Source organism: Podarcis raffonei, chromosome 6, assembly GCF_027172205.1.
Source record: "Podarcis raffonei isolate rPodRaf1 chromosome 6, rPodRaf1.pri, whole genome shotgun sequence".
Taxonomy (NCBI): Eukaryota; Metazoa; Chordata; class Lepidosauria; order Squamata; family Lacertidae; genus Podarcis; species Podarcis raffonei.
Genome location: NC_070607.1, coordinates 71,863,181 through 71,890,412, shown reverse-complemented (window position 1 = coordinate 71,890,412; position 27,232 = coordinate 71,863,181). Strand labels below are relative to the sequence as shown.

At 39.4% G+C, this 27,232-nt stretch overlaps 1 protein-coding gene across 6 annotated transcripts in view; it reads left to right on the top strand.

Annotated features, from left to right (window-relative positions):
• The window catches only part of NCOA6 (nuclear receptor coactivator 6), a 41,666-nt gene extending 14,788 nt beyond the window's left edge, over positions 1–26,878 (top strand). For 4 of the 6 annotated variants that reach the window (XM_053393957.1, XM_053393958.1, XM_053393960.1 and 1 more), the window contains exons 5-17: positions 1,403–1,683; positions 2,016–2,171; positions 3,155–3,277; positions 4,767–4,895; positions 5,290–6,105; positions 7,691–7,837; positions 8,830–9,949; positions 18,948–19,069; positions 19,419–22,382; positions 23,404–23,457; positions 24,613–24,652; positions 25,491–25,639; positions 26,245–26,878. In XM_053393957.1, coding sequence (XP_053249932.1) covers positions 1,449–1,683; positions 2,016–2,171; positions 3,155–3,277; positions 4,767–4,895; positions 5,290–6,105; positions 7,691–7,837; positions 8,830–9,949; positions 18,948–19,069; positions 19,419–22,382; positions 23,404–23,457; positions 24,613–24,652; positions 25,491–25,639; positions 26,245–26,291 — 6,102 coding nt within the window. In that variant the 5' untranslated portion in view covers positions 1,403–1,448 and the 3' untranslated portion in view covers positions 26,292–26,878. The remainder of the gene's footprint in view (positions 1–1,402; positions 1,684–2,015; positions 2,172–3,154; positions 3,278–4,766; positions 4,896–5,289; positions 6,106–7,690; positions 7,838–8,829; positions 9,950–18,947; positions 19,070–19,418; positions 22,383–23,403; positions 23,458–24,612; positions 24,653–25,490; positions 25,640–26,244) is intronic. The other 2 variants (XM_053393961.1, XM_053393963.1) reach the window with 2 other exon arrangements.
• The last annotated feature ends 354 nt before the right edge of the window (positions 26,879–27,232 follow it).

The window sequence follows — 27,232 nt, the reverse complement described above, 5'->3', positions numbered from 1 at the left end:
TTACTTTATATCTGCTAAGGCCTTTCTAGATAGGTGCCTTCTCTGGGGAGGAAAACCTGTTGCTTTAGTACTATATTAGTAAATGCACAGCGTCTGAAGAAAGTAGAAAAGCTTTGGTATGTATGTCAGCGATGTCATGGGTACCATCCAGTAGATGTTCATGTCACTGCTTTCCCTAATAGTTGTATTATTGTATAATAATTGTACTGTAGTTGCTCAGTATTGTATAGCTGTATAGTAGTTTTTATTGTGGTGAAGATAGAGGTTTCACAGCAATTGCATTTGGCAGCCCCATTGCTGGGGAGCAGTGATTCACAGCAGCTGTAGGAGCGCCAGACGATGTGCCAGTGACTACTGGCTAAAGCTGTGTCAGAGCTGTGGAACTCCCTGCCTATTGACATTAGGCAAGCACCTTTGCTGTACTCTTTTTGGTGCCTATTTAAAACATTTCTGTTTAGACAAGCCTATCCTTACATGTAGAAGTTATGTGTATTTTATCTTTTTTTTTTTAGGAAGTTTGATTTTAATTAAACCGTTGAAAGATTTTATATACTCAGTTGTAACTGTTTTTAATGGATATTTTTTAATGTTTTACTTCATATTTTTGTAAACCACTCAGAGGAGTTGTTTGTTTTTGTTTTTACAATCAAGCAGTATATAAATGCCAAATACACTTCATTTATTTATATATATATTTAGTTCATTTGTTAGTTATTGCATTTTCATTTTACCTTAATCTCCAAGGAGCTCAAGGTAGCATACATGATTCTCTCCTTCCTCTTTTAATCCCCACAACAGCCCTGTGACGTAGGGTGGGCTGAGAGGCAGTGAGTGGCCCAAGATCACCCAGTGAACTTTATGACTGAGTGGTGATTGAACTCTGGTCTTCCAGGTACTAGACCAAAACTACTCTCTAACTGGATAAATAGATCACTTTATCATGCATTCCATAATTATTTTCTAAAGGAAAAATGGGGAGTGACTTTGCTAAAAGAACCCTTGTGGTTTCATAAGAAGACAAATCCTGTGTCAGTTCCCCCCACAGCATGCTTTCCCACCACCATTAAAAAATGCTAAATAATTTCCTTTCCTTGGGGGGCAGAGTGATGAAATGGGTTTTGAGAAAGTCATTGGGACTCTCTCACAGACTCCTTTGGGAGAGTTTTGAGGTGGTGATTTTGATTATTCTTATTTTAGGGGGTGGGGGGTTCATTTCAGCCTCAGTTTGTATGTAAGCAGCTTATGAACATAATACGTTTTGAGATCTAAACAAGGTAAGAACAAAATAGAAATAGTATTAACAATAAGCTGTGCTTGTATAGATGTAAAATTGTGCATGTATTTATAAACAATATATTTTAAATATATAAATAATATATTTTAAACGTATTTTCTTTTATAGGTTTGTCTTAATACCTGATTAGCTTCCTTCAGCAAATTACATAGTCATGGTTTGGGGTGATATGCCTAAATTAAAAGATAACCACACTTCATCGTATTCTTCAACCATGGAAGACCTGGATGTGGATCTTGACTCTGGACTGGAGGAAGATGACATTAAACATGAGAGCCCTTGTGAAGATTCCACAATCTTTGTAGCTTTTAAAGGCAATCTTGATGATGATGACTTCAAACAGAAATTGGACATCATTTTGAACAATGTTCCTGGCCTTTTACACCTGGGTATTTCACTCTTTTGTATTTTTTTAGTGAAAGATTTCTTAATTAACTTTTAAATATAGATTTAGACATGTAAAATTGCAATTCATTTATTTAAAGTTAAATTGCTCTAGAATATTGCAGACTTTTTACTAGTTATTTTTAGCGAAAAAATATATATCCCACTCTTCTTCTTGAAGTGTACAGTGTACATTTGAATTGCTGGTTGAAATGTCTTGTGTGAAGTAGCTGAGAGTTACTATTACATATTGATATCAGTTATTGTACTTGAGTAACCATGTACATTCTCTGCAGTAGTTCAACAAGTTTGTCTTCTTTTTTCTCCTTTTAACAAGAATCTGAAAAGTTAAAACTGAAGAAGGTGGAACCCTGGAACAGTGTACGTGTTACTTTCAATATTCCTCGTGAAGCAGCTGAGCGACTACGATTGCTGGCTCAGAACAACAACCAACAACTTAGAGACTTGGGAATCCTCTCAGTTCAAATTGAAGGTAGCTGAAAATACTTTTGCAGTTGTTCCTGAACTGTATAGTATACTTAAGAAACACAGTGTTTGAAAAATAAATATTTACATTAGCTTTTTGATACCTCACTGGCATCCTGATATTCTGCCTCAGGGATAAACTACATGTTACACTTTTGTATGTGTACCCTTCGTGTGTACCCTTCTCCCAGCTGTTTCAATTAGCAGCACATGCCTCATGAACGCTGGCATCAAACAGCCAGCTTCCGTGCCCCTTCTCCATGTCATCTGTGGTTGCTAGAGAGAGTGGGTAAAACCTGCTATATAAGAACCAGAATTCGTCTGATAAATGGTATTAAATGATGGCAGCCTATGACTTTTTACATACTGCTTCTCATTTTCACATGCGCTTGAAAATGCCAGTCTGCTGACAGATCCAAATTATTATTGCTTACATTTTGCATATTTTCCCACTGCTTCATTGATAAGAATGATAAGATGAAGCTGTACTTGAATAACAGCTGCTTTGCTTTGGTAATATAAGAATATTTCTGCTTTCTAGCTGTCTCATTCGTGGCTGCAAGGAAAGAAAATCCTTGCACAGAAGAAATACATGCGTGGATTGTTTTCTCCATTTAAAATGAATAGGAAAACTCAAAATACATATCATAGCATCTACACCCACAAAAAATTGCTGGATTGGACCAACTAGAATAAACAACCTTATTTGTTTGTTTTTAATTTATTAAATTTTTATCCAACACTTCTTCCCAAAGGAGCCGAGGGTGGCAGATGAACTCTCAATATTAAGCTTTCAAGTGACTTTTTAAATAAGCCAAGAAGTGTGCAAGCTCTATTCCCTCTTATTTGTTTGTTTTAAATGCATGTTGTTGATCTGAATCCAATATGTCACTTTTCAACAGCCCTTTTTAAATGCTACTTTGTAGTTTTTTCCCTGCCATATTGAAGCAGTATTTATGCTCTGACTTGAATGTTAATGATTGCTTTCAGGTGAAGGTGCCATCAATTTGTCATTGGCTCAAAACCGAGGCCAAGATGTGAGGATTAATGGGCCTATTGGACAAAACAACTCAGTACGAATGGAGACAGGCTTTCCCATACCAGGAAACCAAGGCAAGTTCAGCTTTTTAAAAGTTAGTGATAAGTTACTTTGTGAAATATGCAACTGTTCTTTCATACAACTCCAAAGACTTTTCACTTCTTGATTTTTCATGTTTGTGGCATGTTTGGGGGGTTTTGGGGAACATTTATAGACTGCTAACAATTTATTGCCATGTGCAAATTTTCTTACTATAACTAAGTATAGAGTATAGTTTTTGAAACCTGTTTTGATGTTTTATCTTCTAAGACATGCTTCCTCAATCTTGGCCCTCCAGATGTTTTGAGACTACAATTCTCATCATCCCTGACCACTGGTCCTGCTAGTTAGAGATCATGAGAGTTGTAGGCCAAAAACATTTGGAGGGCCAAGGTTGAGAAAGCCTGCTCTAAGATCCTACATGGCAGATTTTCCAAAGTTCCCTTCAAGGATAGATGCTGTTCTTAACCATACAGAGATAATACATAATTTAACTTCTAATGAGGAAGTTTTGTAATCAGTGTTTAGAAGCCTGTGTCTTTAAGTCTTTCTTAAGGGTCCTGATTTTTATTTAAAAACAGGAATGTTTTTAAATAGGGAAAGAGAATGTCCCATTGCTTGAGAAGAAATCTGTTTGCACAATGTCAGATTTCACCCATTGGACTCAGTTAAAAAAGTAAATAAATTGGTTTTGTTTTGCCGCTGATAATAGTGATAATGAAAAACACAAAAAGAAAGCTAAATAATATGTAAAATTCTATGGAAAAATTAAAAGTAGAATCAGGAAGACAAAGCAGATAATATAGACAAAGAAACACTTCTTGGGAGAATTTTTTTATGATACTAACTTAACAAGCCATGAAGAGAAATGGAAGAAGACAAAGGGTCAGTACCCGTGGATTTGTTGCTGTTTTTGGTTTGGTTCTTAAATTGCTTATTGGTGTTCTGGAACAAGGTTGGCCATGCTCCCTTTTTAGAGAACAATGAAGGCCATACATATCTTAACATATGCATTTGATACTCTTATTTGTAATGTGTTCTTATTTGTATGATCTAGCATTCATATTTTATTTTTTTATCATTACATTTGTATCGCGCCCTTCCAAGGAGTTCCAGTGTGGCATACATTGTTCCCCCACAACAACCCTTTGAGAAAGTGATTGGCCCAAGGTTACCTATCAAGCGACATGGCAGCATAGGGATTTGAACACTGGTCTCCCACCTTCTGTTCCAAGCCTCTGGCCCCTACAACACACTAGATATCTACAATATGGTTTCCTTTAGCAATTCATTCTCCTTTATCGATCCACATTGGAGTGGCTTTTGCCACAGAGACAACAGTTTTGTTAGAATTTCTGCTTTCTTGTATATGTTTCCAAAAATCAAATAAATAAATATACCACACAAAAACAACTTCAAAATTTCAGTGCAGGATTTGAAGCTTTTCTCATTCTGTGCAATGCTGTACTTTGCAATTTGACAATTTGCATCTTTGCACAATGAAAAATATGGTTATGTTTCTAGGGTTAATAAGAATAAACAATCCTGCAACAGTGATGATGCAGCAAAGTGGGAATGTATCATCATCTATGATGACGAGTGCAGCTAACACAGAGTTGCAACCTAGAACACCTTGTCCAACATCTCAGTCAGGTAATCAGCTTAGATCTTACTTTGATAAATATATCTGGAGAAATGTGAATTTGTGTTTTATTTCCCCTGGCTTCTGCTTATTAATCTGGAAACGCATTCTAAAGTATTTAACTCTTAACTAGTTATTTGCATGGAATGAGCTGCACTTTTAAAATATTCAAATATTATTGTGGATTTCATGTTGTTGTTGCCTAGTCCCCATCTCTCGCAAAACAATTTTCACAAAAATATGTGAAGTGTGGTAAAAAATTATTGAGAAATATCCTGAGCTATGTGTGTGCGCACGTGTGTGCACGCTTGCTTGTGAGGGACACAAAGAGAATGCTTGTTTCTCTGAATATTACTAGACTAACTACAGACGATATTTCATTTTCTTCTCCATTTCTTTTTATAGATTCAGTGGATCCACTTTTGTCAGGGCTAGCTATCCAACAGCAAAATCATCCATCTGGATCTGTAGTGCCTCAGCTCCATTCAGTACAGCCAGTTTCTGTTAATAGGCAAATAAACCCAGCCAACTTTCAACAGATGCAACCACAGCAACAATTGCAGCCACGCCCTCCTCAACAGCACCAGCAACCACAACAGGGTATTCGTCCTTCGTTCACAACCCCAACTCAGGTTCCAGTTTCTCCTGGTTGGAACCAGGTGCCTTCTGGAATAGTTCAGCCTCCTCCGTCGCAAGGCACAATGGGCACATTGACAGTTAACCAGGGCTGGAAAAAGGGCCCTTTGCCTGGACAAATGCAGCAGCAACTCCAAGTCAGACCATCTTTGGCAACGGTACAAACACCCTCCCATCCTCCACCCCCATACCCTTTTGGAAGCCAACAAGCTTCTCAGGCACACACAAACTTTCCTCAGATGAACAACTCTGGCCAATTTACTGCTCCTCAGATGAAGAATCTTCAGGGAGGGCCTTCACGGGTCCCTACACCACTACAACAACCCCACCTGACCAACAAATCTCCTGCCTCCTCTCCCTCCTCTTTTCAGCAAGGATCTCCTGCATCTTCCCCAACAGTTAACCAAGCACAGCAGCAGATGGGACCAAGGCCTCCCCAGAATAATACTCTCCCCCAGGGGTTCCAACAGCCTATTAATTCTCCTAGCCGTAATCCTATGGTACAGCAGGGGAATGTACCTCCAAACTTCATGGTAATGCAACAGCAAAACCAGGGTCCACAGGGCTTACATCCCGGGCTAGGAGGTAAGTAATCATTTTATTGCAAAATATTTGTTCCTAGACTTTATAGCAAATTAATAAGTTACATATGAACACTGAATTTATATGCAGCACCATGTGAATTTCCTGTTGATATATTAAAGAATTGAACTGCTGAATAATGTTTGTCATTGTTTTTCCTGGACAGGTTGCACATGTTTATATGTTTTGTATGTTGCCTTGCTATTACTATAAAAGCATAAGAATTGGAAGTAATATCACCTTGCCCAAACCAGTGCTTTGAGATAAAATACTGTAAATCTCTATTGCTTTCCCAACAGGCCATGTTTTGCTTGAAATCTTCCAAGGGAGGAGATACCGCAACATTATTAAGCCAATTGTACAGTTGCTGAAATAATTTTATAAATGGGAACTTTCCCTGTAATGTAAATCTATTGCTCATGTATCCTCAGTTAATAATTAGTAATAAACAATTACTCAGTAGAAGAGTTTGATTATCATTTCTGAGTTAATAAGCTGAGATGTAGCGTTTTGGCTGTGTATGCAGCCGCTTTACTCCTCCCTTCATACTGAGAGCAAACAAACCAGGAATTTTTTTTGTTAACTAGTTTTCTGTTTCAAATGAACAAGCCAGGATATTTAGCCCTGGGCTTAATTTTGACACTATATCCTAGCTTGTTCTAAAGTTGTTAACCATAATTTCCCAATTTGGACAAAATGGAAAAATAGTCTGTTGAAGTCTTCCTGGTTTATTTTCTTGCTCATGCCTTAGGGTGCACGTGTAGTTAAAAAGCTTGTTATTAAGCAGTGATATGATTGTTCAAACATGGTTATTCTTTCTCTGATAGTGAAAAACATTATTAGCATTTCTAATCTTTTTTTTTTCTAGGTTGGGCAAACAAGCCTCTCATGACTTGACATAGTCATTGAGTCCATAGACAGTTTCTTTATACATCACAATTTTCACAGATTTGTGCTTAGAGTGGTTTGCCGAAAATCAGTCCGAATGCAATAATACGATAATTACAATATATAACTAAAATTACAATATTCCGATTGCGTTTCAACAGTTAATTTATTAAAATTTATCAAATTAAATTAGCACAAAGTTTACTAACAGACTAAATAATATTCCATAGAATCTCTAAAGCTAATACAGTCATACCTCATGTTGCGTCCGCTTCAGGTTACGTCTTTTCAAGTTGCGTCCCATGGCAACCCGGAAGTACCGGAATGGTTACTTCCAAGTTTCGCCACTCACGCATGCGCAGAAGCGCTAAATCGCACGCTTCTGGATACAAACGCTTCGAGTTGTGGATGTGCCTCCGGGACAGATTACGTCCGCAAGTCGAGGTTCCACTGTAATAGTAGTAACTATTAACACCCTTATCCAAAAAAACCTTTGCATACATAGAGTCAAAAGACAAGACCACCCCACTCCATTTCTTCTGGCTGCTGCTCACTTATTAAGGCTACTGGGGATGGAGGGTGGAACATAGCCCCCCCCCCATTTTTCCTGCTTTATTATCCTATTAACTGTATTATGATAATATATTAATCAATGTTAATATACAATGCAATTAATAAACAAAGTTATTTTTCTGTCCAGGAATGCCCAAGCGTCTCCCACCTGGCTTTCCTGCAGGACAGGCAAATCAGAACTTCATGCAAAGTCAGGTGCCTTCTACAGCACCAGGGACACCTGCAAATAGTGGAACACCCCAATTGCAAACAAGTCAGAGTGTGCAGCACACAGGTCTGGTAGCTGAATTTTAATAGATTATTGGTCTGCTTTTCTCATTTATGGAAGCTCACTCTAAATGACAATACAGTGTTGTATCCAGCGGTGGTTTAGGAGTAGCTGAACTGCTTCCCCTAGTACAAGGTGACACACTCAGTTTTTGCCAATCCCTCATACTAACTATAGCACTTTATGCCATATCCAATCTTGAGTGGCCCCTAACCTTCAAGGGAATTTTTTTGGGCGTGGTAGTGGGGAACATAGGAGGGATTGGTGAAAATCTGGTGCCTTACCTTGTGCAAGCACAAAGCCATCATTAGAGACTATCCACATTACTTGGCAAATGATGTTGTATTATCAATAGTAGTAATTTTTGTATGTGTAGAAACGTGACTGCTGTGTTAAATGACACAGAACTGTCAACATCAAAAGTTAAGTTTATCTGAAAGGATAGTGCAATGAATTTAGTGCCATTTTGAAAAATTGCCTTCTTCTGTTTGCTGTTGTGGAGACAGTAAACAGCTGTCTTAGGTAAAGTAGGTGCAATAGAGGCCTTGGGTTTAGAGAGAGAAACACTGGGAAGACCAATTAGAGCCTTTCACCCTTTTGTAAAAAATATTTTGTTCATAGACAATGCCCTGGAAACATTATAAAACCCTATTTGCATTTCAGTAAAAGATTCTAAATATGACTCTGCTGAATAATATATTATGCTGTTAACTTCTATTTGATTTGCCCCCCTGTTCTAGTCCACCACTGATCTGTTACCTCTTTCTTTTGCATGTTCTGATCATGTATGATTGGCAGAAATGCTGTTAGAGAATAATTCTTAGGATTTCCAACATTCACAAATACTTTCAGACCATGTTTCAAATATTGGAATTTTGATAGTACAGTATTGTAAATGTTAAACACAGAGAAAATTTTCTGGACTAGTTTATTAATTCACATGTTCTTATACCAATTCAGTTTACAATTGTCTAACCTGAACTATTAAAATTTTTAAGGTGGTCAAGGAAATGGTCCTCCTCAGAATCAGATGCAAGTTCAACATGGCCCATCAAATATGATGCAGACCAACTTAATGGGTCTTCATGGAAATATGAGCAACCAGCAGACAGGTACCAGTGGAGTTCCACAAGTTAATATGGGCAACATGCAGGGACAGCCTCCACAAGGACCACAATCTCAGCTAATGGGGATGCACCAACAAATAGTGTCCTCCCAAGGACAGATGGTGAACATTCAGCCTCAGGGATCTCTAAATCCTCAAAACCAGATGATACTTTCTCGAGCTCAGCTCATGCCACAGGGCCAGATGATGGTAGCATCTCAGAACCAAAATCTTGGTCCATCACAACAAAGGATGACACCACCCAAGCAGATGATTCCCCAGCAAGGCCAACAGATGATGGCTGCACATAATCAGATGATGGGACCGCAAGGCCAGGTGTTGCTGCAGCAAAATTCAATGATGGAGCAGATGATGACCAATCAGATGCAAGGAAATAAGCAGCCGTTCGGTGCTCAAAGCCAGTCCAATGTTATGACGGGGCCAGCTCAAATAATGAGAGGACCAACCCCCAATATGCAGGGAAACATGGTGCAATTCACAGGACAGATGATGGCCCAGCAAGGCCCTGTGAACAGCAATCCTTCTCAGGTTATGGGGATTCAAGGACAAGTTCTGAGACCCACAGGAACTAACCCTCACATGTCTCAGCAACTGGGTGATACCACCACTACTACAAACAGTGATGTGAACTTGACACAAATGCTACCTGATGTTTCTATGCAACAAGGAAACATGGTGCCTCCCCACTTGCAAGGGATGCAGGGAAACAACAATACACCAGGGAGCCATTTTGCTGGGCATGGAATGCCTTTTAGTACTCCTTTTAGTGGAGCTCAGAATGGGAATCAGATTTCCTGTGGACAAAATCCAGGTTTTCCTGTCAACAAGGATGTCACAATAACAAGCCCTTTGTTGGTAAACTTGCTGCAAAGTGATATATCTGCAGGACATTTTGGTGTGAACAGCAAACCGAACAATCAAAATGCCAATAAACCCAAGAAGAAGAAACCTCCAAGGAAGAAGAAAAATAATCAGCAAGTAGAACAAATTAAGTAGGTTTAACATTTTTGTTTCCTACACAACCGAACCAAGTTTGTTTCTATTTCAGTTGAACATAAGGTTTGCATTTGCTAGCAGTTCTTTTAAGTAAATATTTTTAATTCACAAAGCAATGCCAGTTTTGCAATTTACACCTCCATCCCATGCAGAAATAAAGAGAACAATTAAAGAAGTAACTTTACCAACAATTCATTCTGTGTTTGTGTTAGTTGTTAAGTTAGAACCCCAAGTGTTGTTACTCTTCAGGTGAAAACTCTCTTTTAAAAAATAGGGCTAATGTAGAAGTAACTCAGAAAAGCAGCACCAGAAAGAAACCTCAGTGACAGGTTTTTAGTTGAATTATAGGCAAAATAAATGATTGAAGAGCACTTTCAGACATGCTACTACATAGTGTGCTTGTCACTGCTGAGGCTTTCAGTGCAGTCTACAGAATGATGAGAAATCAGGGCTGGCTATAGGAAGAGGAGTTTTTTGTATGGGGCTGTGCCTATGGACATTGCTGCCAAAATGCCCCAGACACAATTGGATCACAGCCAGCTAGTACTCTCTCTTAACTTTGCTCCCACTCCTCTTTCCTTAAGTGCACATACCAGCTCTCCTTTCCCCGTCACTTACCATGGTGTTTCACGCCATTTTTGCAGGCCAGAAAATATGCTTGTATTGATAAATAGTATACTATTTCCTTGTCTATTTGACCTGGAAAAAAATTGCCAGACCAGGCCACATGAAAGCCACAATGCTAATGGGAAGGAGGCCTTGAGCCTTGCCTACCACTTGATGACACTTGCTGGATCATTGATGGGACAAATGACTGTTGTCCTGTTACTACATTAGGTAGAACTATATAAAAACAAAGTGTCTAGACTGTAACACAAATAATAAAACCTCATTTTCACAATTGGTTACATAACACTAACATGTTCATGAGTGGATTTGTTCAGTGGAGACAGTATTCCAGTATTAGAGTAATTCCTACAACAAAATGCTCATTCCGTACAATGTGTTGAATTGTATGGTAGCTGTCCCAGAAATATTCTACTTACAGTAGGCCATAGGGCATTTAAGTGGGTCTCAGGATTGTGCTACCTGCCTCTGCACAAAGGAGTGAATTTGTGAGTCAGGATTTTCACAAATTATCTAATTTCTACAGCATTTTTCCTCCTAAAAGGAGCAGGAGAAAGTGGGCATCAAGTTTATGTCTGTATCTGTGGATGCCCTGGTCACATGATATCCTGCGTGCAGTGTTTAGTAGGCCACAGTTCCATAGTTCGCTTTTCTACCTTATTACATGTAATGAAAAATGTTGTGATAGAAAGTATCAGTCATTAAAAATTGAGAACATACATTTAGATTTTCAGAATGTAATAATAGATTGCAGTGTATGGCTTTTCATTATAACACATTAATAGGAAAAGACACAATTATAAGAAAAGATACTATTTTCTGAATTCTGTTGTTGTTATGACTTGGGGGGAAAAGCAAGGTTGCCTGTTTTTATAAATGGGTGATGGTTACATGGCTTTTTCATGGGTGGCAGAGAAATGCACAGCATCAATCTTTAAATGTATCTTTTAAGTCCACAAGGCCACATGGACCACTGAGATTTTGACCATAGTCAAACAGTCAAGCCTTCCCCAACTTTGTACTCTACAACTGTTTTGGACTACAGCTGCCATTAGCCCAAGCCGGCATAGTCTGTAAGCCAAAACAGTTGAAAGGGACTTGGTTGGGGTAGGCTAGCTTAGTCTGTTGCAATACAGGCAATGAATACAGCCGTTCATGTGATCATAGCACTGTTGTCTGCTGTCTGACTTTTAAGTTGACTGTGGCTTTTACAAACTTCTGTCGCCTTCAGACTCCTTCAAAAACACCCTAACACTCAGCAACTTCCAGTGTTTGAAGTGCTTTGTGTATTGCTAAACCTTGGCGCACTTGTAAGATACACTAGTATTATTGCTCTTACTGTGCAAACTGTGGGGCAAACAATGAGAAATTAGGTACTTGACCAAGACTATGTGATGTCAGTACAACTTAAACTTCCAAATAGATTACAAATATTTTTCAAGTTAGCCTCTAGTGTAGGTTGTGTTTAGTTGGGGGTCAAGAAAGGGAATAAGCTGAAGAACATGGAGGGGAGAGCTGTCTTTGTTGTGCAAAGAGCTTGATTTTGTAAAGTTTCCTTATGCAACTAATGATGTTCCTGACATTTATTCTCTGTAGCTTTTGAAAAGAGAGTCTAAAGTCAGTGATGTGTTAAACTTAGTGGCTTGTATTGTATTGTATAGTATGGTTTAGATAGTAGAAGGCCTTTCTAAACCTTATAGCACTGGAAGGAATCATTGCTTTCTCAAGAATGACATCACAAGAACAATATAAGTTGCACTTCTTACATAGCTGTGTTAAGATATCACTCAGAGACCTCTGTATGCATTTCCCATATCCCCTATCAGTCCCTTCTGCTTAATCACAGAATGCAAACTTGCAGCTCATGTTCCTTGACTGAATAGGAGCACAGCAGAAGAATATACTTAAGGCAGGGGTGGGGAACCTTCAGTGCACAGGCCAATCTCAGTATTTTATGGGTATCACTGCACTCAAGAAAAACCCCAGTCACAGATGAGCTGCAAAAGCAGGTTTTTTAGTCACTAAAGATATGAAAGGTATGCATAGGCCTCCTATTTCATGTAGCAGTCTAGTGTAGGTGAGTGCCAATGTGAAAGCACTGGATCAAGTGTATAGTAAACAATACGAAAATTGTGTAGTTTTAATATCCTGTTGCTAATTGCTAATACGCTGTGCTAATGAAATTAGCGTAGCATATATGTAACAGTCGTGTAAGTTCTTTCTCTCTGGGTGGAAATACAAAAGTAGCTTATCAAGCTTTTTCACTCCTTTAGGAAACTTGTTTGAAGCAGAACATAGCAAAACAGTTATCTGGAGGGAATTGATTAGCAGTTTGTAGATTCTGAGACAAAAGGAAAATCTGGTACAAGTAATTGAGATTATTAAAATAACTTGATAAAGAGCAATAATCTGTGGCAGGCATCAGAGATACGATGTTGTTGGAGGTAAAGAAGTACAGTTGATGGAGTAAGAAACTTCCAGAGTGATTTCTCCTTTCAGTTGAGACTTCTGTGCAGTTCATTTATTGATTAATATGCATTAAACCAAGAAACCCATCCCCTTATAACTGATTGTTAACATTCTGGGTCTCCTGATTCTGCTTTCTTATTTCACTGGTACACTGGAATTTTTGATATATCATGAGAGCATTAGAACATATATTTGTGGGTGTTAACAGCTGTAGTGCTTTGTGCCTCTCTCTGCAAACTGGTAATGGCAACAGTAGATGACATTGCTTGCTAAAGCTTATTGGATAGGTTTGCTTTAGTAGATGCACAAATGTTTCCCTGAAATAAGCAAGTTTGACAACATTTGAACAATTATCTCAGAGGTTGTATGCTGCCCTTTCAACATAAGCATAATCAGAATGAGAAAACAGTCAGAGGTCTCTTTTCCGAGTTTTTAAGATAAGCATGTTTGTTTGTTTATTAAATGTATATCCTGTTCTTCCCTTAAAAGGAGCCTTCATGTATTCCGGATTGGAGAGGGTAGCACAGTGACTATTAGTGGCAAAAAAATATAGCTGTTTGGGGAAAGAAATTTCTCCCACCACCACTGCACCTGCTTCAGATGAAATACTATAAAATAAATAAATATAACACACTTGAAGCGAAGTAAAACATTACTGAAAAAAATAAGCAAGCAAGTTGCTCCACATTCTATTACCACACATTTATATAGGCACACACAGCCTCTACTTCCAGCCATGCAGCTTACACCTACTCTCCTAATGGGTTTCAGTCCAGAATTGGTTCTACTGCTTCTGGGAACAATGGCTGAGAGGGAGACAACAGAGAATCGGAGAGTGACCCCAACAAGATCTGAGCAACGAAAGAAGAGGTCATAAACTTGAATAAAGTTAAATTTTCACACTTTGTTCTGAATTTAATTTGATCCTCTCTCCCCCCAAAAAAACCCTGGAATTCATTGACAATGATTTTGGTGGTGGCAGAAAAAGTGATTTTGTGGATACAGGTGAAAGCTAGAGCATTTGTATAAAGCTGCTGACAATTTCCAGTTCCTAATACTTTCCACGCTTAAATATACCTGAACAGAAGATAGCACACTCACTGGAGTTCTTACCATACACAGAATTGAGATTAAATTAGTTTTAAAGTTAAAAAACCTATTTTGAAGCATATGCTCCCTTTTTTGATTTTATTTGTTTAATGTTTCCTAAGAAGTCAATAGTGTGTTTTAGATTGTGGAGGAAAACTACCAGAACAAAACTTTTCCATTTGGTCAGAAACCTGGCTGCGATTTCTACTACAGGAAACATGGTGCAGATATATACATAGGTAAATGTAAAGTGAAAGTGCCCCATCCCCACCCCGCTGGCCAACTTTCTGTTTGGTGAGTATGGCAGAAGTGAAAAAAATATCACTAGAGGAAAGTGCAAGAGTAAGAGAGAGAATATCTCAACCCCTATGTTTCAGTGTATGATGACGGTGGATATAGGATGGTGTGCATGTGAAGAAACTAATTTTACTAGCAAATACAGCACCCCCACTTCTAATTCTGCACCCTTCTCCCTTTTCAGCCTGCTTAGGATTTCTTCAGCAAAAAAAATGTTAGCCAAAGAGTTTTATGGAGGCACTAACTTTTTACTAACTCTTCCTCCCTCCTGACTTAGGAAAAGAAAATTATGGACATACCCTGTCTTCTAGACCTTTTCTATCCCTGTCCTTTTGGCAATCTATAGAGTCAAATAGCTTTCTGCCACTTTTTTTTTTAAAAGCAACCTCAAACCCAGCAAGGTTAAGTTTCAGTAAGATCACATGGCTATGTACTGATTAGGCATGTCTTCTTTCGTTTTTTACGCAAATCCTAAGCCATGACCAAAAATATCCGATGTATAGCCCACTCATAATGAAAGGAGAATGCATTTATGTATTACTGAGTAAAACAATGAATGGAGATGGTAAGAAATAGAACAGTAGAGCAGGTTTGATGTCCAGTTTTAACCACAAATAAGTTGAAAACACTTAACTGTATTTTTGCAAGTGTGTGATTTTAGGACAATGACAGAGTATCGAAATCCATGGGCAAAAAACCTAGAGTTCATTAAAGGTATAGGGTTATAGCCATTGATGAAACAGACTTCCATGTGTGCAACAGAACTTCCCCTTGCTTTCCTGCAGCCCCTTGCACACCCTCAAAATCTGATTCAGTGGGCTAGGGGACCCTGTGGAGCAGATTTGGGAGGTGCATGTGGGGAGAGGAAGGAGAAGTCCCATTGTGTGAGCAAAAATTTTTCTTGAGCATTGTTAGACACAACCCATAAGGATTAGGGCAGATTAAATGTGAAAAAGCAAGGAACGTTGTCCAGCACAGTAGCCTTAAAGATATGGGGTGATACTCAACTATTTTTTCATTCAGAGTTGACTCATTGAAACTAAAGCATGACTAAATTAGGTGTATTAATTTCAAACTCTGCGTAAACGTGAGTGAATGCCAGCCCCAGTGTGATGCAAAGTTGCAAAGAGTACTGAGACTCAGTTTTCAGAGGCACATATTTGACAGCCGTGTGGAATTTGGACAGGTGAGCATTGCAGTTAATGTTAGGGCAGGAAATTTGGGGAAGACAAAACAAAATATCCATTGGGTGACATCTAACATCACTCACATGACAGCATGTCTGCTTCCTTATGGCTCTGCATTCCCATGTGTTCTGGAAGGTCTCTCAATCCTCAAATAAATATTGGGGGAGCGTGGTGCCAAGTGCGAGAGGCAGGAGAGCAAAAAAGTCCTGTTGCACACATGCAAGTCTCTTGTGCTGAGAGATTGGCACCCATTGCTTGCTTTTAAATCTAACAACACCTTAAAACATCTCATGTTTGTATTGTGCTTTGTTTGCTTCTGGAAATGATATGTGAATAAGCATTTTAAAAAACTAATAGATTGCAGCAGGAGTTTTCGCAAGCGAGAGTATTACTTCATCAGAGGCATGATGAAGAAACACTTGCTCCCAACAGCGCTTAAAATATTGTGATGATGCAATATAAGAGCCTCTCTTTTGGTGTAGTAAGGCTGTTTATAATCTCTGCTACAGCAGACTAATATGGTTAGTCTCCTGGAACCTTCCTTTGAGACAAATACTTTATTTTGTTCAGGTTTAAACTTTGAAGATACTATATCCAGTAAATTCATGTAGAACTGTCAGTACATTTCTGTTACATTTATTAATGCATGGATAGCCTACATGGTACTCTCCATATATTTTGGACTACAACAATTGGCTAAGGCTGATAGGTGTTTTAGCCCACAACATCTAGTGGTTGCTGCATTTGCTAGCCCTGGATTATCCCATGTTTCAGAATTGTCTACTGAGCATTCACTCTGATTTGTTTGCAGGGAGCAGGGTCGACCCACCCATGAGATGAGGTGAAGCAGTTGCCTCAGGCAGCAGTTCTGACCTCCAAGGAGCGTGCCACTGCAGTGTGCCACCACCTATTCCTCTCCAGCCTCCTTTTACTCCCCCACTGCATTCAGCGTAGGGGGTGGCAGAGGAGGAGGAAGAGCCAGGTGGCATATTCAGTTTTGCCTCAAGGAGCAAAACATCCTGGGCCAGCCCAGGTAGGGAGGTTAGATACTGTTATGTCAAGCAAATCTTATCGCGCAATTCCCAGTGCATTTCCCCATCACTTTCCTTATTGCAAAAAGTTCAGTTTTGGGGGTGAGAAAGCAGGTTTGTTGTGCAAGAACAACATATCCACTTCAATTGTGCAACCTAAATTTCCTAGTCAGTATGTGATTGAAAATAGTGGCACTCTGGAAGAATCTGTGGTGGATATGGAAATGGGGCAGATTTCTGTGCAATTGTGTTTGTATGTCACAGAGTGTCTGATAACTCTGTTCATTCTCAGTGGGGTTCAGCTGGTTTTCCTTTTGAAATCACTTCCTCTTGGTCCCTCCACATGCCTTGGGGTAGTCATTTATGTGGAATTTTGGGGCTAGTATCAAGTAGGGATTTCAGTGCTAATCTCTATCACTGATTTCCAAGGTTGCAGGAGTATAAAAGACATAGAGTATATGCCACTCTCAGTAATTGTGTTTACCCTAGAACTGCTCAGCATTTTTCTTGCTATAACAAATTTCCTGGTTTTTTTACACTTTTTTTGTATTTTGCATGAAATGAGGAGGGAAGTTGTCCATAGAGATAAGACTTCTCAATGTAACTTCCCTGGGTAACTTCTTTATCCAATTTCCTAGTTCTAAAGCAGAGCTACAAAGGATGTAGAAAGTTGGGGATACATGGGCTAGCTCTCTTAATAGACGCGCTAAAAGTGAAATTTACAGAAAGCTTGTAACGTGTAACATTGACATGCAAGTCAACATCCCTGTTGCCCACATCAAAGGGCTTGTGATCAGTTTGCAGAGAGGCAGGGCTCAACAGCAGCTGTTTTATTTGCAGAGAAATAGGCAGTGATTAGAGTGAACAGGAAATTTGGTGGTGAGAGGTAGGGAATTCTCAGGCCTCACCCTTCCCCTGGATCAAAGGCTATATCACTGGTTCTGTCTCACTGGCTTTTAAAGTCTAATTGGGAAAAACTAATCATGTCCTATGCAGGCCATATCACACTGGGTCGGAAACTGTATTGCTGTAGCGTACAAGGCAGGAGATGGCTGGCTTACAGTGATTCTGTTGTGTGTATTGTTACTTCACTCCCAAATCTAAAAATAACAGCTTCATATGTGAAGAATGGCCTTCAAAGGGAAGATCCACAGCTCAGTGGATAGAGCTTGTGTTTTCTCAAGGTGCCAGGTCTATTATCTTTATCTGACATCTCTTAAAAGCAGCTTGCTCTAACCTTGAGTCCCCATATGTTTAACTAAATGCCTGTCAAATCCAGTCAGCGTTGCCAAGGGGCAGAGACGATCGGAATGGTAGTCCCAACATCATCTAGGGACCCAAGGATTGCTTAAAGCTATCTTAAATGCTCATGGGTTGCAGAACTGGAAAACACCAAACATTTCTGCCTGAAACTGGACAGCTGCTGGCTTCATAGGCAATATTAGCCGAGATGGACCATTTTCTGATTCAAGACTGACTAAACTTGATGATTCTAGTCCAGAGTCTGTTTCAGTCATATTTGATAACCAAATATTTTTATCATTGTCATTTGTCTCATGATGGAAGGTTCTTAAAGATAACCAGCTTTCAGTAATTCTAATTTGAAGTGGTATCAGCCTCCCTGCTTCACCTGAGCAACTATGGCTGCAATCCTAAACACATTTACCAGGGCGTAAGCACCATTGAACATGTTGGAAGTTGCTTCTGAATAAACCTGGGCAGGCTTTTGCCATATTCTGCATTACATTTTTTTGTGCTTTGGCCTAAAAACGGGAGGCACAGTTGAGGCTTGAGGGGAATCCTGAGCAAAGGTTGCTACAAGGTAGATAAAGAGTCCTTTTTGCTTCTTACCTGATATAAGTATTTTGAGATCTAGGGCTGAAAAATAACTCTGCCTTAAACTAATGAACAAAATAAGCAGTGACCTTGGTTGTTAATACTACTTGTGTCCAGAGGTGGTTGTATGTTACACCAGCAACATATTTAGGGCACTGCAGGTGACTCCTCTACACAGGGCACTGAGGCGAGGTGGCACTTGAGTTCCCACTATGTGTAGTGCACTTGAGAACATGCACAGAATGGAAGGAAAGAGTGGGGAAGGCACCAAATAAATATTCAGCCAAAGTCCGCCCCTGGTTACACACAGCTGGCTATAATATCAAAAGTATGATATAAGAGAAATGCCATGAATGTGCTATACTTCCCCCATTGTATAATGTAATGAATTTCAGCTTGCTTTCTTTTCTTTAAAAAAGAACTCAAACTGCATTAGTCATACACATTTCTGTCTTTAGTGCTTCAGAACCACGCCCGGCAGGCCTTGAAGAGTCAGATCAGCCACCATTACCAGGAGAGCAAGGTATAAATTTGGATAACACTGGACATAAGCTTTCGGACTTCACAAACAGGCCACCAGGTGATGAACATGTTTTCATTATTTTTAATGTACTCTTTATATACAATATTATCATTTACTGTGCTTCACTCATTGCTTATTAAGACTGAACCTAAATTTGGTATTCCTACTACTTGTAGGTACACTGACAGGGACTGCATCACATGTTAGTTCATCGGGTCCATGTAGCATACCTTCACCCACTTCAAACTTATTTTATTGTTTTTTTTCAACAAAACAAACATTACATTGTTATCCAGTATCACAACTTGCATTCCATATTTGCCATAACTAGACAATACAAAAGAGGCCAGTTTTAGTGACATCTTGCAGATTTTTGATAAAAGAATGTTTCTATTTATCTCTATAGGCTACCCAGCCCAGCCAATGGAACAAAGAGCTCTTCAGCAAATACCTCCTCAGCTTTTGCAGCATGGACAACAGCAGCAGCAGCAGCAGCCACCCACACCTCAACAGACACAGTCTCAGCAGCAACAGATGATGATGATGCTCATGATGCAGCAAGACCCTAAATCTGTCAGGCTTCCTGTTTCCCAAGGTGTCCATCAACCTAGAGGCCCTCTGAATGTAGACTCACAAAGAATGTCAATGCAGCAGGGGGGCAACATGTCGGTGATGGTTAATCTTCAAGGTCCTGGTTCAGTGCCTCAATCTCCTGACAAGCAAAGGATCCCAATGCCAAACAACCAGCCTCTTGTGAACAGTGCACGAAAGATGGTTTACCCAGATAATGCACAGAATCCAACCAGCTCTCCACTGGGAGAAGTTTCATCAGTGCCCTCTGTTTCAGAAGGAAATGGGCCTGAAGTCCCTTTAGCATCTGGGCCTCAAAATAATATAGCACCCCACTTAGTAGTTTCACAAAACCAATTAATGATGGCAGGGCCAAAACCTGGACCTTCTCCAATGTCAGCTCCCCAAGGTACAAGCCCTCAGCAGCAGTCTAATTCTCTTACTGGCCCTCACCCGCATCATTTTCAGAATGTTCCTACCACATCACAAACATCGAGACCCAAAACTCCAAACAGGGCAAGTCCGAGACCATACTATCCACAGACTCCCAATAACCGTCCACCAAGCACAGAGCCATCAGAAATAAGTTTGTCTCCAGAGAGGCTCAATGCTTCTATTGCAGGCCTTTTTCCTCCTCAGATTAATATTCCTTTGCCTCCCAGGCCCCATCTTAATAGAGGATTTGATCAGCAGGGTCTTAATCCAACCACTTTGAAGGCTATTGGGCAAGCACCCTCAAATCTTGCAATGAATAGCCAATCAAGTTTTGTTTCACCACAAGCACATAAGTTGGACTCCATGGCTATTAATTCAGGAAAGCAAACCAATGCTTGTGGGGCAAAGCGAGCCAGTCCAAGTAACAGCAGAAGGTCCAGTCCTGGATCCAGTAGGAAAACAACACCAAGCCCTGGGAGGCAGAACTCAAAAGCAACCAAGTTAGGTTTGACATCTCAGCAGAATCCAGGGCTCATGCAAAACATAGATTTACAAAGAAGTATGATGGTCGGTCCAGCCTCTTTGCAAATGCCTACGCCTGGAAGTTTTCAGAATAATGGTATGATAGCTGCCCAGAATCCTGCAATCCCTGTATCAGTCATGAGTGGTATTCCTGAGGATAATAAAGATGGCTTTAGCGCCCCCCAAGAGAGTGTGTGCCAGAATATGCAGGTTGCCCCAGTGAACAAAGATCAGCGCAACATTGAGCTGAAAGGCGTTCCCAGCCAAGAAATTAAAATACTGGTCCATGAAGAGCAACAGAAGAGGGAGGTCCCTCCTATAGAATCCAACAAGCTTCCCAGTCTGGAAGAAAACAAGAATCTTATCTCTCCAGCTATGCGGGAGGCACCAACATCCTTAAGTCAACTTCTTGACAATTCTGGGGCTCCTAATGTTACCATTAAACCTCCTGGTCTCACTAGCCTTGAAGTGCCTCCACCAGTGACTTATGCAGATGAATTCAAAAAGATTGCTGCCATTCCTCCTCCCCAACAGGACCCTCCTTCTAGTAAAGACTCTCTCTGTTCCCTAAGTTTACCTGCAAATACTGAAGCCTGTTCAACTCAAGTGCAACAAGATCTGGGTGACATAAATTCAAGTGTTTCCCAGAATATTTCTCCAGTAATACAGAGGCCTGTTAGCTCTGCTTCTATTTCTACATCACTCCCACCCAATCAGATAACAGTATTTGTAACTTCCAACCCTATTACATCATCATCTAACACGCCTGCATCATTGCCCTCTCATCTACAGTCTACATTAATGCCTGCTGTCGTCACCATGCCTAGTGTTGGCAATAAAGTTATTGCTTCTGAAGGACAAACAACAGTTCAGTCCAATGCTCGGCCTCAGTTCATTACGCCAGTTTTTATAAATTCATCCTCAATAATTCAGGTTATGAAAGGATCCCAGCCAAGTACAATTCCTGCAACCCCAATGACTTCTAATTCTAATTTAATACCACAGTCTGTTGCAGTTGTTGGCCCTTTGCATTTGTCCCAGAATATAAAATTCTCATCAGGGCCTGCTCCTCCTTGCTCGTCTTCTAATACTCCAATCTCAAGTATACCAACAAGTCGGCCAGTGGTTATTAATTCATTGCCATCTCCTATTCAGCTTCCTTCTCCCTCATTAATGGCTCCTTCAAGCACTTCTCCACATCCTTCCATTCAGCAAGTCAAAGATTTCAACCCAGAGGAGTTAAGTTCTCAGACGTCAACATCTGACTCAAATGCTGAAGCAACCTCACAGCCTGGAGCTGTGGCCTCCCCATCTGGTGATCAGAGCCCTGGATCTTCCATCAACAGACGAAGTCCAGTTTCATCTACAAAGGGAAAAGGGAAGGTGGACAGAATTGGTCAGTTTTTGCTGACCAAAGCATGCAAGAAAGTCACAGACTCAGTTGACAAAGGGGATGATCAATACGGTGTGGAAGGAGAAGTGGAAGGTCAAGGAAAAGACATTTCAATCATCAACAGTCTGGAAATGGAACAGTTACCAGTAGAACTAGAAGACAATATGGTGGCCTCTCCGGGTCCCACTCTTTTGAAACAAAGCACTTCCGGAACTGGCCATTTAAGTGCTAGTACTACTGCCGCTGTTTCTGCCTCTGTATCTCTAAGCTTACCAGGTAGCACCCCTTCCACTAACGTTCTTTCAGTTGCAACCACTCCAGTGATCTCTGACATCCTAACCACAATTCCAAGCACTAATGGTAACACCTGCAGTTTACCTGCGGAGCAGGTTGGGATTGGACCAGAAGATGAGAAAACAGAAGACCATCATGAATCGCCACAGAATAAGGGTATGTACTCATAAACATATTGAGCTGTTATTCCATTCACTCTGTCGTCAAGAATCCAATTCATCTGAAATACATATGATGTTATGCTTCTGCAAATATGAATTAAGGATGGGTCATGGTGACGAGGAGGGAGTTGTGTGTGGGCATGTGTGTGTGTGTTGAGGCCTAGAACAGTAGAACTGGAACAACTGGAAGAAGGAATCTCTTACAATAAGCTTTGTTTCTCAAGTTAATGTAACAATACAATATTTAAACATTGCTTTAAAAAGCATTTTAGTCAAAGTATTGCAAATCCCTCTGATCAAAGATTGAGCGTTAGTAATGATAGCAGTGCAATAGCATTTGAATAACGTATTGAACAACACTATTCAAATGATGAATTCTGTTCTAGAGTGTAATCTGAGAGCCTTCCAAATTTATTGCTTCTGCAGCATAGTGGAAAGATCTTTATATAATGCCTCTGACTCCTCTGGTTTCCCACTTGTCTCAGGTTCATTTGTCCTCTGTAACAAGTAAAATAATGTGATGAGTATTTGAAAATACATACTTCTGATGAACAAAGTAACGTATGAAGAAAGCTAATCCAAATGTTCCACAGATACTGGGGATATTGGAAATGTCTGCTTTTATACTAAATTTTGTAAATAAACCAAACACTATAATAATGGATCAAAGTGAAATCACTACATAGAATTGGCATTCCATAGCATCCATGTTTATGGAACAATAGTCCCCCCCCCATTGCTTAAACAAGATACTAAGAAGGCCTTAAATGCTTTGAGGGGGGGGATTTTGTTTCATTGTTTTCAGATACTTTTGTCTCCTTGACTTACGGCATAACTTGGGGCTATCAATGATATACCTTTAGTTTTCTGCTTAGCATAGGGTTTTCCACTTTGGGGACATTCATATCTTGCAGTGTGATACAGAGCAGTCTGTATTTTACGGATATTTGTATTCCTTGTTTGTATTTCTTAAGACTGAAAAGTGCATTGGTAGCTTCTTATCTATCTTGTTTCAGCCTCTTTATCCCAGACTCCAATTGCAACACCAGAAAGTAGTGTTCAAAGAACAGGTATGTTTTCCCTTAGACTAAATAGCATATATGTTTATAGGGAAATATATATGTGCATAAAACTCTTCCCTGTATTTTATGTTACCTGCAAGATGGAGTTTTAATTTATATTGAAAGAAATACTGTATGTAGTCACAGTATTACACTGAAGAGTTCAAAAATAATATATCACATGGACACTGTTTTGACACTGGTCAGAGCAAAGGGAGTGTACTGCAATAGTTTGCAGCTGTATTAGTTTTGGATTGTATATGCACAAATTATTTTAAAATGAGCAATAAATTTAGGAGTTATAGGGATGAGATTAGAAGCAGTTTATCACAAGGTAAAGAAAAACCTGAATTAAGTTGGTTATGTGCTGTTTGGGGTGAGGAGCGATAGGCATTCTGTTTTTCAGAGGATGATCTGGGGAACACTATCTGATCTCATCTCAAGTGATTAAGCTCCATAATAAAACTGGCAGCATCTAGCAATATGGACATTGCAGTTACACTCAAAATTCAAAGCTGAATGTAACAGTGATAAAACATTACAAGTTGAAAGCATGCTTTCTTTTCTTTAAAAGTAGGTAAATGTATTCTAGTGAACCGTCAGCTTAACACACATTTAACTAGTGCACATTCAGCTTTAAGTGCGGGGCAAAAATAAAAATTAAAAAAATCAGGAAGGGGGTGGGGGTTCAGGAAAAATGACTTTGGCAGTCCCACCTCCCCTGGAACCCAATGGGTTTTGACTATACTATACATGATTTTGGCTTTAGGTATGATCCCTGGAACGTAACCCCTGCATAAGTTGCAGGCTTACTGATTAAAAGTTGACAGGGTTGCACTTCATCTGATCTCTGCTTAGTTTATAGCACTTACTTAGACAGGGAATGAGAGTTGGTAGGGGCAGAAGTGTTGCAAAGATGATCTGGTGAATTGTGCATATCAGGCCCATTAAAGTCTGAAGTGACCTCCATTTCCTTAGATCAAGACTTATGTGATACATGATGAGGCTACTAATATCTACTTAGATTTGTCATGATGAAATATTGCTAGTATTATACCTATCACTTATTCTCAGAGTAGCAGTTAGATTTCTTAATGATACCCATTTTATTTTATTTTCTATATGCTTCAGCAGTAGAGTAACCCCTCCATTTATCTGTTTCAGAACTGGAAGCAAATTCTGCAATTATTTCTGGCCTGGTTACGTAAGTAATTCACTATGGAATGATAGTAAAAGAGAAGTAATTTCTGTTCTTGGTTTATGTAGAAATGTGTATTACATAACTTTAAAGTGTTATGTAATTTCTCTCTCCTTGGCCTTGTAGAAATCTGCCTAACACAGAGGAAAAGTGCAAACTGGTGGCTGATTCCTGCAAAGACTTGCATGTGAACCTAATTTAGCATCCTGCATTTATTTCAGTTAGTGACATAGGTTAGGGCTCCTATGAATGCATCTTCCCAGGGTGTGCTAATTGTATCCAACGTTAGTCCTACGCAGAGCAGATCCATTCAAGTTAATAAGCATTCCTTTTTTAGGTTCATTAATTTCAGTAGGTCTACGAGTAAAATTTAGCTAGATAGAACCCATTCTGTTAAATAGCCTAACACTCATAATTATACCTTTCAGTCAAATGTACTGAACTATACAGTCTTCCCCTAGACTGGACCAAACCATCTAGGACTAAGGGCTGAACGTTCCCCCTTTGGTTCTTTTCTCAAAAGACCAAAATGCATCTTGCCTGGCTTTTCTGTGGCTTTTCTGTGGCAAGGGTATTTTGCTTCCAAATAATGATACTTGACATCCCTTCAATGTAGTTTCTGGACACCAGTCCTAGCACTGTGTTCCATATGTTTAAATGACCGGACCTATGTTTTTATTTATAAAAGTAGCTCCGTTCTTGGTTCCTTGTATTGTCACCTACTAATATTTCTCGAAGCATACAAAGCAAGAAACTTTAGTGCTGATGTTGCAAGGCTATCTTCCTGTTTTTCTTGTAGCATGAATTGTATGTTAATACACAGCTCTTGTATCACTTTTATCAGAAATGAGCCGAAGGAGAGCTGTGAAAAGGCTAAAACTCCGAGCAGAAGAAATTCAAGGACGGAGGAATCTTCAGCAGTGCAGGAGACTGTAGAGAATGGGCAGCGCAAGAGGTCCTCCAGACCAGCATCGGCATCCAGCACTGCAAAAGGTAAGATGCTCAGTTGTTTTCACCCAGTATGTTCCCTTTGGCTTAGAGTTAATTTAATGAGGTGTCAAAATTATAGAACTAGGAATGAAAAGGAAACAATTTTATTGCATCCAGTTTTATGGTTTTTTTACCTTCTCCATTCTGAAGGTCTTCTAAAATATTATATGCAGTGCCTATTAACACAGCAAATAGCTTGAAAAGTCACTTTGCAAATCTTAAATAGATGGAATATTTAAGGATTAGAAGATATTTTCATTCTAAAATATGAAAGGCAGAAGACAGAACCTTGCCTCTCTCTGCAAAATTGGTTTTGCAGATGAATGAATTTACTTATACTGTTCATGCTTGTCTGTAGACATCAGTATATATGAAAGCAAACTGTGCTGTTGCATCAGGTGTTCCCCAACCTGGTGCCCTCCAGACAGGGCCGGTCCACCTGTGAGGCAAGGTGTAAGACCATTTTCTGAGAACTTAGTAGACTGACTGGACAAACCTTAAAACAGAAAATATTAGTATGGTTAAAACAGCATGATCCCATTCTCCCTCTAGTTTATTTTTTATTTGTTTAATTAATAATCTTCCAAACTGCTTTCATCCCCCAACAGAAACAAATGCAAGTGTTATGCAGTCAAAAAGAAGAAAATCCAAATGAAGTACTGAGTGGATATGCAAAGCTTGTAAATGTGTGAATTTTTTTACCGATAGCAGTTCTGAGCTGTGATTTCTCACTATATATAAAAACAAAAAAACAAAAACAAAAACTAAACAAAAACTCTAAAATTCTGTACAGTAATTAATTTTACTATGATCCTGTTCCCAGTAAATGCAAAGTTTCTTTTTTCTGAAGACTAAATGATGAGTTGGGGGAATCAGGTTATTTGTTAAATTCTCTGGTTTTATAAAGTCTATACATAGCACACTAGATTTAGCGTGTTGTAAAGAATCTGAGGAGATAATTGTAAATTTTTATCTACGTTTTCACTTTTCATAGGAGAAACTAGAGTACAGGGTTGTCATGTTTTTTTTAGATATAAAAATGATGTATTGTGCTGTTGGTCAAGTACTGTATGTGAATAGCAGTTAAAAGGGTTATATATGGCCCAATCTTGGAAATGTAAATAGTTTTATTATATAGTAGGCTTGATGTATTTGTTGTAGAAAAGGACCAGTGGAAAAAAATGAGAGAGTTTGTGAAATGTGGATTACCTAGTGCTCTAAATAAATGTCATCGATCTATAATTTGTATTGTATGTTATTTAACACCAGCATCCTTTTACATTGGGTGTGGGTTATTGGGGAGTTCAGGGACAACATCAGTAAGAGAAGTGCTTTCTAGATCTGCAACCTCAATAACTTGTTAAGCCATGTTTTTAAAAAATATGAAGCAGCCGAACTCCTTGGTATCATAGGGCAGATCTATTCAAATCTCTCATCCTTCACTTCACTGTCTTTGTTACTCCTTCCTTTACTTGGTTCACTTCCAACCAGGTTTGTGATGTGTGGAACCAAGGATGTAGGTCTAGAGCAATGTTTCCCAAACTTGGGTCTCCACTTGTTTTTGGACTACAGCTCCCATCATCCCTAGCTAGCAAG